The sequence below is a fragment of the Chlamydotis macqueenii genome, chromosome 17 (assembly GCF_036417535.1).
Source record: "Chlamydotis macqueenii isolate bChlMac1 chromosome 17, bChlMac1.mat, whole genome shotgun sequence".
NCBI lineage: Eukaryota > Metazoa > Chordata > Aves > Otidiformes > Otididae > Chlamydotis > Chlamydotis macqueenii.
Genome location: NC_141572.1, coordinates 1,255,539 through 1,266,408, shown reverse-complemented (window position 1 = coordinate 1,266,408; position 10,870 = coordinate 1,255,539). Strand labels below are relative to the sequence as shown.

General features: G+C 56.6%; 1 protein-coding gene and 1 long non-coding RNA gene across 4 annotated transcripts in view; one reads left to right on the top strand and one right to left on the bottom strand.

Annotated features, from left to right (window-relative positions):
* The first annotated feature begins 1,721 nt into the window (after nt 1-1,721).
* Nucleotides 1,722-10,870, top strand: part of CORO1C (coronin 1C) — a 52,818-nt gene continuing 43,669 nt past the window's right edge. Inside the window, exon 1 of one of the 3 annotated variants that reach the window (XM_086761955.1) lies at nt 1,722-3,126. In XM_086761955.1, coding sequence (XP_086618081.1) covers nt 1,722-3,126 — 1,405 coding nt within the window. Of the gene's footprint in view, nt 3,127-9,664; nt 9,774-10,870 lie in introns of those variants that run through there. The other 2 variants (XM_086761958.1, XM_086761956.1) reach the window with 2 other exon arrangements.
* LOC147598546 (uncharacterized) lies at nt 4,093-5,553 on the bottom strand. Its single transcript, XR_015260499.1, has 3 exons — nt 5,446-5,553; nt 4,498-4,613; nt 4,093-4,400 (listed from the first exon to the last, which is right to left on the bottom strand). It is a non-coding gene; the product is annotated as an uncharacterized LOC147598546 (long non-coding RNA).

Genomic DNA, 10,870 nt, shown 5'->3' with positions numbered 1-10,870 from the left:
AGGTTTATCCCACCTGATGATCAAATTGGTGACTCGGCTTTAAAATCCGTCACTCGCACGACTGTTAGCAAACCTTGCTGCAGCGTTTCACTGCCCGGGGGGATCGGTGCCGCGAGGTCCCAGCATCGCTGGCTCGGGAGCCCGGCCCCGGCCCCTCTGGGAAGCAGCGGTGTTTGCTCAGGGCAGCCTTGGCAGGGATTTAACACTTCCAGGGGTAACAAATGGTGTTTTGTCTCGCTACAGACAGTGCTGCAACGCGCGTTGATAAAAAAAACCCATCCCTGCCAGGGAGCCTGGCTGGCTCCCGCGCTGATAAGGGCCGGGATAAACGTCGTCCTGCGCTCCTTCCCCTCCACGGCGGCCGGCGCTCGCTCCCCAGCCGGCTCACGGAGCCAGGGCCGAGGTGGTGGCATCGTGAGAGACGGTGGTCCAGGCGTCACCCGTGCCGCCCGTGTGAGCGAGCTGAGCTCAGAGGGCTGCCCGCATCCCGGGGGCTCCGGATGAGACCCCCGCTGGGTTTTGCAGCCCCTCCAAGCGTCTCTTTAGGAACCATCTAGGTGTTTTCCCGCATCCCGCTGCGGGATGCTGCCCCGGCGGGGGCTCGGGCGGCCGGCACCTCGTGCACCATAAAAGGCAAAGCGCTGGGGAAGAGCTGCTGCGCTGGGAGCCGGGCGGCCGCCGCGCTCGCTGCAATGCCAGGCATCCCGGCGGCGCGTACGCGGATTAGAGCCCTCCGTCCAGCTCTCCCCCTCCTTCCGGAGCGCTGACAGGAGCCCGTTTGGCAGAAGGATTATCCGAAGGGAGGAAGTTTCTGCTCAGAGCGTTGTTTAGAGAAATGCCCGAAGCGTTAATCGGGATTTTTATAAGTTGTGTTTTGGAGTCTCCTAACAGACACTTGTTCCTGAGGCTGCTCTCGGGCTTCTCTGTTTATCCCGGGTGGACTTTCTGAAAGTCACAGCAATTCCCTCAGCAATAACATATTCCAGCCGGTCCATCCCTGCCTGCGGGCTCTGCGCAGGCAGCAATCTCTCCCCGAAACTCCGGGATGCAGACCGAGGAAGGAGCGCTGGGGGAGACGCTCCGCGTCCCTCAGGAGCGGGGCGGGCAGGGAAGAGTGCCAGGGCCAGGGCTGTGGGTTTCCAAGCTCTCCGTGAAACCCACGGAGGAGCTGAGGGAGGTGATCCTGCCCAGACGAGCCGCGGCAGACGACCTGGCAGTAAATCACGCTGGAAGCGGCGAGATCGGAGAGGAGCCAGGGAGGGTTCCCGCACGGGACCGCGGGGAGTTACTGCTGCAGCGGGCTGGGGAAAAGAGGAGAGAGCCTGCGGAAAGGTGCAGGTCCTGCCTGTGAGGTGCTGTGGACCAGCGAATTAGAGGCTGGGGAGTACTTTTACTGTTGTTGGGGTGGGATATATTTGGGCAGGGACCGGCGTAGCATCGACTCTGACAGCCATTGTGTCAGGAGAGAGGCTGCTGCCCTGCCGCAGAGGATGGGCTCCATCACGCCAACGTGCGTTTTCATCTGTGCTGGCCGTGAGGCTAAAAACCGCCGGTTCACATGACCCAGGCACCGAGGCTTCCAAGCTGCCTCCGTCTCTCCCAGTAGCGGAGGAAGGAGAAGGCAGTGCTGAAAGCCTGCCGAGACCCAAGGTGGGAAGAAATCTTGGCTGGCCCGTTTCAAAGCGTTTGGACCGGGAATTCCGGTGACTGAGCTCCTGGCCATGGAAGCCTCCACCTGGCAGCACTATGGATGTTTACGGGATGACACAAGTAAGGCGAGGGGGAGAGGCTGCGCTGCGTCCCGGGGAGCCTCCTCGGGGACGTGCGAGGATTATACCGTGCTGCAACCCGGCCGGGAGGGCCTGGGGCGCAGGCTGCAGAGGGGGGGCCTTCCCGACCCTGGGAGCGAGGCGCAAGCCCCTGCCAAGAATTCGGAGGCGAGCAGCAGCGGGCAGGGAGGGCGGCAGGGGCTGGCGGGGGACCCGCGCCGGGAAAACCAGCCCATGTGGCAAGGATGGAGGAGAGGGGAGGAGGAGGGAGAAGCCCCTCCGAAGGTGTACGAGATGGAGGTCGGGCACGGGCGCGCGGGCACGGGCAGGACGGTGCGGCCGGTGGTGTACAGGCTGGAGGAGAGCGAGTACCGGCGCCTGATCGAGGAGGCAGAAGCAGAACCTGAGGAGGAGTGGGAAGCGATGGAGTACGGGGTACCCGCCGTTCAGGAGGGCTACCCAGGGGACGGGACGGCGGCAAGCCCCAGCCTCAGCAGGCTCAACGCTTTCCAAGGAGTCCTGAGGAGGCAGATAAGCCGTTCGGACTCGGAAAGCAGCGCGGAGAGCAGGCAAGTGAACAAACTGACCCTGAACTCCCCCTCGGAGGGAAACAAGCCCAGCGTCCCCATCAGGTCGGACAGCTTCGAGCGGAACGCCGTGCTCATGGATTACATTTTGCAAAGCAAACAGGAGGCAGCGACAGTTTCCTACGGCCCCAGAGAAAGCGGCAAGGCAGCCGAAAGCTTCAGGCGGGCGGCAAGCTTCGCCCCCCAGCCTGACGGCGCTCCGGACCTTTGCCAGAACGGCCAGGCCGGCGAGGAGGATCCGGCCAGGAAGCCCGAGCCAGACAAGCAGGTAGCGAAGAGCCTTGAGAGAACGGTCTGTGCGGTTGCCAATTATGCTTCGGTGGCTCGAGACACTGAAAAGCTTTCGAGACAGAGCAGCAGCCAGCTCCTTGAGAGCGGGGAGCAGCTCGGAGGCGAAATAGATGCAGGGATGCTCGATTTATACAGCCAGAAAAAAACCCCACCGGCCCCCCCTGTCCGGTCCCACAGCAAAGAGAGCCTGGCTCTGAGTATGAGCAAGACCGTGGCGATGACCGAGGCGCTGCTGGAGCCCCGCGGCGACGCGGCGAAGCCTGCCAAGGAGCACTGGGCAGCTGCGGGCGCCGAGCAGCTAACTGGAGGCAGGACTGGAGGAGGAGGAGGAGGGGGCTCGGAGGAGCTGGAGCGGAAGGGGAGGAAGAATCAAGAGGATGAGAACGTGCTTAAAGTTGCCGACGCAAAGAAAACCTTCGAAAAGCCCAAGGCGGCGGAGGGGAAGGCAGCCACGCCACCGCCCAGCGCTGCCAGGAAAGGTGAGGTGTGACGCTCTGCCTCGGCGGGGACGCGGGGCGCGCGGCAGCCGGGGGTTGGGAGGCGAGGGGAGGTGGGAACGCGGCGGTCGGGAGGCTTTTTGAGGAACACCTGCCTTGTCATAGGCGAGCAATGGGCGGGGTGCGCTTGGGGCACCTTCAGTGATGTACGGTCGTAACGAGGCAGGGCGGAAATCAGGCGGCGATTCAAGTCCGCTCGCAGCCTGGTAAAAGCTCTTATTGCAGCGAAACTGTTCCACGAGAAAGGGATTTGCTTTTTAAGGCTCTTCTACACACAAAAAAAGTATAATATCCAGTATTCCTGAGCTGCTTTCCCTGAACAGAGGTGGGGCAGAAGTGCCCGTACGATGCTTTCTCCCACCGCCACGTGGGGTTATTCCCTCTGTCTCTCTGGGCGAGCCAATGTGATTTTATTTGAGCTATGGTACAAAAAAAAGAGGCATTATTTTCTTTAGGTCCTCTTCCTCCTGCTCTGTGACTTAGCTGAATCAGCCTGTCAGGAGAACGCCATCAACTCGGAAATGCTGTCACTGAAAAGCCACGGATAAATGAACTTTGTTGGAATTTTACTGGCAAAACAGCCGTTACGCAGAAACAGGGAGAGGTTAGAAATGAGCGCGTGTTTGGGTCCTGCACCGACATATCAGACCCATGCCGGCTAACTTACATCTGTTTATTGACAATCTGCAGTCGTGGATTTCCTTATAAGGGAAAATAAATGTTTAAGGCACAGGAAATGTACGCTAGTTTTGAACTGAACAGCGCGTTCACTTAAAACCCCGGTGTGATCATCCCCGGGTGCTCGGGACACCGTGCTGTCAGTCACTCTCATTCACAGACGTCACAACACCAAGTCAGAGCATGAACGTTGCCACAGAGTTTGTGCGTGTCAGCGATAAAAAAAAAGCCTACAGCGATGAAAAATAGATCCTATCCTCTCAGGACGCATCCGAAGACGCGTTATCGTTCTCACGGTGTAAAGAAATAGGGTTGTGGCGTATTTGTCCCTGCAAGCTCTCTGCCACCTGGCAGGCTTGGGCTCTGCACGCGAAGCGGCGCTGGGGCTGGTGGCGTCAGGGCGTCCGGATGCGCGCGGCCTCTCCGCTCCTTCTCCGGTGGGAGATTTGGCTGATTAACTGGTAGGGCTGACGTGGGGTGTTTTCAGCAGCCAGCTCAGGCCGAGCGATGTTTGTATCGGCTGTGAGGCGCGCGGGCTTTGCGGGGAACAGCAGGAGCCGGGGGATGCGCTGGGTGATCTGACAGAGGAAGGGGGCGAGAAGGGACCAGAACTCCTCGTCCTCCATCCCTAAGGCAATTCCGGCTCCAGCTGACTCACTCCTGATGGACGCTTACCTGCTCGTTCTGCAGATCAGACAGGGAGGGAGGGCCAAGACAGTGCTGAACTGAGCCATTATATGATTCCTTTCTTATACCTCTGATTTTTCCAGCACCTTTGGTCCAGCTTGATCCTAGACAGCAGGGAGAGAAACAGAACGAGATGGCAAAAGGAGTCAGAACGGGTTGAATGATGAGGAGAAGACTAGGATGTGTGCTGGGCAACGCGGCGTGCTGCAGCGGTCACAGCGCCGAGCCTCGCGTCGCTGCCCAAAGCCCCTGTTCATTGCGCGGTGCCTGGGTTTTTTCCTGCTGTCCATGATGACAGGAAGTGCAAATCTCAGGATATTCACGTAGTAAATAAAATACAGCTTGCTTTTTTCTTTTTTTTTTTTTTTTTTTGTGTTCTGCCTTCTTGTCTTTCTCTTCCCAGTTAATCATCTGGTGTAGCGGAGATAGCGACAAAGAAAATCCCATCTGTTGCAACTAATTGCTTCATTTTTATTTGCTGGCCCAGCATTTTAATTAGGTATTGGGACCACCTCCCCTTTATCGCAAAAAAAAATGGGAAAAAAGAAAGAAAAATATGTTTTGCGATCCTGTGCAACGATGGAGAAGAAAAATACAGGAGGAAATAGCTTGAAATGAATGTAGAGATGTCCTTTGGCTGTAAAACCTGGGGGCAGCAGGTATTTCGGTGCCTTTCCTACAGAGCAGCCGGTGGGGATGTGTACGACACCTGGCTTACCGCACGTAACGCGCGCGAGAGCGTGTCTATGTAGTGACAACGTGCTCTATGAAGTGTATTGTAAATCATTAACAACAACAGCGCGAATTATTAATCCCCATCCCGACCCAAAGCCCGCCCGGTGTCGCTTGCCGGTCTCCAGCGCCTTCCGTCCGCGCCACGCGGCTCACAAGCGACGTCGGCGCCAGCGCTCGCTCCCGGCAGCCGGTTTTCCTCACCCGTCGGGGAGGGGGCTTGCGACCCGAGCCCGGTTCCCTGCATCCGGAAGTAGCGCAGGGACGCGGTCGATGTGGCGCTGGAAGGTGGAGCAGACCCGGGAACAAAACGAAGGGGTGCTGACTCCTACCCCTCTGCTTTAATTCACATTTTCCTCTTCCCTCCTTGCCCACACGCTCTGACACACCCTCGTACACTTCTCCCCGCCTGGCTGTTATTTTAAAAATCTGATTGAACATATTGCTCGCTGTATTTTCATTCCATAATTCTACAGCTCCCCTTTCTGGCCAAGGACTGAATAAGGCCAAACCAAACGGGTTCTGCTCACTCTCTCTCTCCAGACAAACACTTTGCTGGATCTGGGATCAGACAGGCACAGGGCGACGCTTCCCTGGGTGGAACGCGTAATAGAATCATAGAATCATAGAATGGTTAGGGTTGGAAGGGACCTTCAAAGGTCATCTAGTCCAACCCCCCTGCAAGAAGCAGGGACATCCCTGACTAGATCAGGTTGCTCAGAGCCTCATCCAGCCTGGCCTTGAACGTTTCCAGGGATGAATGTTTCCAGGGATAATCCCATCCAAGAGACAGGATTGATTAGCCGTGATCGAGAGCTGTTCATACAGTTTTGTCTTGGCAGCTGCGCAGCATTTGATGATCATTGGAATGTCCCTCAAAAACCAGAAACCAGGCTTGGAAGCAGTTTAATAAAGGTACCGTTGCCCAACAGACACTGAGAAAACAAGGCAGAAAGAGTAAATCTAATGCTGTTCCTCACACAGAAAATGGCTTTTGTTTTTCATTGCAATCAGTTCAGATTTCCCTGCATGAAAAAGCACTACATTCCAGTAATGCCAAGTGAAACGTAAGGTCTCATCATCGATTTCAATCGGAGCAGCTCTCCTCAATGCTGCTGTATCCGGCCGCCTGTGGCTCTCTCAATCACAAGAGCCGTAGAGGAAGAAATAGAAAAATTGCAACTTTCAGGTGGGAGAACTTAGTGCTTCCTGTGCTACTTAAATATAGTCATAGATCAAAAGGCTTCAAGAAATAAATAGATAAATAGTGGACACAAACGTCCTTCAAAAGTTGTTTCACTTGGATCTCTGCAAACCCGAGGTCCGAAACACACGCTGTCATATCCGGCATATTTTGCGCGATTTAGAAGTTAAGCTGCAAAACAACAGGACTTTAAATTGCTGATCTCCCTAAACCCTCCGTAAGCCCTTTCCCTTCATTCAGAATATATTTAGCAATGAGGATTTAAGCAAATTGAAATGTTGGAGACAAATTCATCCCACAAGCGCCTTTACTGGTTCTGAACGACTGGGTTTGCCGTCCATCTAAGATCGCTCGGAGACTCCAAGCCAAATCGCGTAATGTCAGCTGAATATCACCAAAATTTCACCGAGAAAGAGATGCCTCAGGTGCCTGCAGCTTTCTTTACCTTTTCTTTACCTTTCTAACTAATAACACCGCACTGGCATAGAAGGCCGCGGGGCACGCCGAACGCGTCACTTGTACGGCGCGTCAGGATCATCGCAGGAGCAAAGCAGCACGATTTAGCGCAGTGATGGAGCTGACGCAGATTTGCAAGCAAGCTAAATTTAGCTGCTGACATAAGTTTCAGAGGTGGAGCCTGCAGGCACGGTGCTGTTTCCCTATAAAGGCTGTGAGATAGGCTGTTTGCGGCCAGCGTGCATCAGCGTAGCAGGGGGTAAAATACGTGGGGTGGATAAAACCAGTGAAATGCATTTTTTTAACAAATTCTGAACCTTTTCTGCAAAATGTAACAATCAGGCGTGTTGGTACTGATAAAATAGAAGGGGAACCTGTTGCGTGGTTCCTTGTAGCTGCAAGAATTTGGTAACAGAATATTTGCCTTTACAAAAATTAGAACTTGTGACATATTTTGACAAGCTGTTAGACTTACAGCACCGGCTATAATTTAAGTAGTTTGTTAGAATGATTTTATTCAGCTGAAGTGATGAAGATTACTGCTTACAGTGGAACCAAAGAGCGCATGTAAAACCGTAGCCATTCCTCCTGCATTTGAAGACTTCCGCCTGAAATTCGTGTAATTTCCTCATCACCTCGTACTGAGCTGTTGCGATCGAAATGGCTCGTTAGTCCCAGTCAGGATCTGATCTGTGGAGCGTTCCCATCCAAACATTTAAGGAAGCACTAGCGAAAATTCAAGAGGTATGATTTCCTTCTGAGTCCATCCTTAGCGACTCTTCCAAGGCCATGTCAAGCGAGCTGTGCTGCAGGAGCATCCATCCCTGCAGCGACAGTGGGAACCGGGAACCAACTGTTCAGGTGGCAGCAATTGAAAGGATTAGGTGTTGATCAGATTTCTCGGGACAAATTTCCCTTTGTTGCCTCTGAGCATCGTGCTCTCTTTAGATGGATGCCAAAAAGCTGCCTTGGTTTCTCTTCTGCGCTCTTGGGTAGTGCTGGGTACCGCTGCCTTCGCTGTTGTTTTCCAGTCCAGGGTAAAGCACCGCCTGGCAAAGAAGGCGATACGTGATTAAAATACCGTTTCAAGCTTGCCCGCTCCTTTGAGCTAGAAGGAGCTGTACATATATATATTTTTAAGCACCATTTAATATGCTTGTATGAGGTTTTTTAAAAAGTTTTAACCCACGTGCACAGGTTCGAGACTCCTAACTAATTTAATGGCCGTGGGACTGGTACTCGAGACACTCCGCTCTATCACTGACTCATTGCGTGACCTTCAGCAAGTCACGTACCGACGTGGAAATCATGAATCACAATCCAAACCCACTAAACTACAACTTACCTGCAGGTCTGCTCCAAGGTTGCCAAACTGCTTTTGTTTTCATCTTTTTTAGCTTTAACGAGATTGTTTGAGTGAGGAGGGTGGAGGGTAAGCGCGCTGGGCTGGCTTTCAGAAGGAAGGTATTAATTTCACGGCAATGGGTGCCGCGGGCTGTGCATGGCAGGGATGCAGGCTGACAACTCTAATCTTTGGGTGTATCATTTTTTTTTTTTTATCAAGGTGTTGCTCAGTACGTAAGAGAGGTTTTCCTGCTTATTCAATCAGTGGTTAAACGAGTGTCAACAAACGTTGGCTAGCATTTGTTTGTTTAATTTGTAGCTACCCTGGCTGATGTTTCCACCAGCTGTAATCAGAGCAGCGAGACCATGACAAACGTACCCGAGAGGCTTTCTGCGTGTTTTAACGCCCAGCTATCACTTCGCAGGCGGCAGCTCACGGCCCTGCCGCAGTTTCGCGGGGGCAGAGGAGGGTGCTCGGCTCAGCTCACCGCAACGCACGCATTTCTGCAGACTCCGAAGGATTGCAAGGGCAGACAGGGGCGTGTCGCTCCCCGGAAAAATTAGGCCCCTTAAGCACCTAACCACATGCAAATGAACTCGCGAATATCGGCCCAAACGTGTGAGGAAGCTGGGCCAGCGTTAGGTTTTTGGCCATGTATGGTAAACACGGCGCGAGGCGGGCGCAGACCGAGCGCCGTCCATCCGCTCCCCGCAGGAACGGAAACCGGCGGGCGCCCCGCGCGGTGCGGTACCCCGCGTTCCACCACATCACCCTGCGCGCCGCGAGGCGTCTGCCCGCCGGCGCTCGCCTTCTCGCCTTCTCGGTAACGCCGGCCTCCTTCACGGGCCAGGGCAGACAAGACCCCAGACCCCCGTACAACCACACCAGCCCGCCTCCCCGAAAGCAGCGCCGCTTTTAGCGCAAGGCGGGGAATCTTCGGTTTCAAGCCACCTCGTTAAAGCGTGATTTTTTAGCAATGCTTTAAACTCCCGTTTTGTACCCCTCTTGCTGGCAGCGCCGCTTCATCGACGGCAGCTGCAGGCCGCAGCGAGCCGGGGTGACAAAACGAGGCGACAGGGTTGGGGTTTTTTTTTTTGGTTCCCTTCAGCGTCGCCTCCACCGAGGCTCCGGCTGGGCCCCGCTTGGCCGAGGGCGCCGCCCCGGCCGGGGGCTCAGCGCCTGGGGGGACCGGGCTGCCGCCGCCGTGAGGGGGCGAGAGGACCGGAGGAGCTTGAGGCGGCCGCGACCACGCGTGGCGGCGAGGCGCCGCGCCACCATTGGCTAAGCGGGCCGCCACTCACCCCGCCGTCCCCACCCTCCGCCGGGAGAGGCGGGACGGGAAGGCGCGGTGCCCGCGGTGAGGGGCGTGGCCACGAAGGGGCGGGGCCCGGCGCTGCCCGCCCCCCCCCGCCCCCGCCCCGCGGCCGTCAGTCGGGCGGCGGCGGCGGCGGCGGCGGCAGCAGCGGAGGCGGCTCCGCCGGGCTGAGGAGCGGACGCGGGGAGGCGGCTCGGGGATTGCGGTGCGCGGTGCGGGTCGGGGGAGGAACTGGGAATCGGGAGGGAACCGGGGAGCGGGGCGGCGGCGGTGGGGGGCAGCTGGTGGGGCGGGAGGGAGGGCGGCGGTGGCGGCGCCCGCGGTAGGGCGGCGGCGGGCGCCGGGCAGGGCCGGGCCGGGCACGGCAGGGTAGGGGCGGGCTGAGGTCCGGCCGGGCCGGGCTCCTTCTGCGCGGAACCGGCTGTGGCCGCCGAGCCCTTCCCGAGGCGGTGGCCGCTGTCAGCGGCCGGGCCTGTGGCGGGGAGGCGGGGGGGGGAGTGGGGGGAAGCGCCCTCCCGGCGCCGCGCTCAGCCCGGGGCTTCTCCCCCGCTCTGCTCCTTATTAGGCAGCGCGGCGGCTCGGGGTCGCCGCGGGTTCCGGCATCCGGCCGGGGCTCCCCGGTTGCCGGCCCGGGGCCGGGCTCTGCCGCCGCAGCTCCGGCAGCCGCGCACCTGATGCCCGTTGCCGGCCCCGGCCGCCTTCTGCCACGGCGAGGACGGGTTTGTTTTTTTTTTTTTTCCCCCCTTTCGTTCGACAGGTTTTTGCCTTTTTTTTTTTCCTTCCTGCTCTATTATTTTTTTAAAATTATTTATTTTTTTATTTCATGGCGATGCAGCAGCAGCTGGCACCCGCGGATGTGTCGGCCCCAGAACGCTGCATCCCCGCTGCCACCCCGTAACGTTGCAGGGGACAAAAGATGACCGGGGGGGTTTGGTTTGGGGTTTTTTCTGTACACTCGTGTCGGCTGGGTAGATGTCACTGTCTTCCGAGTCTTTTTGCGAGATGTGTGAAGTCCTGGGTTGCATGACATGTTCCTGGGCTTTGTTTTTCTGTGCAGAAAGCCACCCCGTTTTAATAGCGGTATGTCAGAGGCCAGAATTGAAAGGTTTTGGGTTATCTGTGCTTTGTGAAATTAGCTGCTTCTCCTCTCGTGACACGGGGAAAGACATCCGACATGCAGCCGCCCGCGCAAACGTTCAGCTGTAGCACCCCGGTCCAGACAATGTGATGCTGTGACTGCACAGGAGACGGGTTTTGAAAAAGAGGAGAAAAAAAAAAAAAGGGCTGGAAACAAAAGTAAAACTGATTG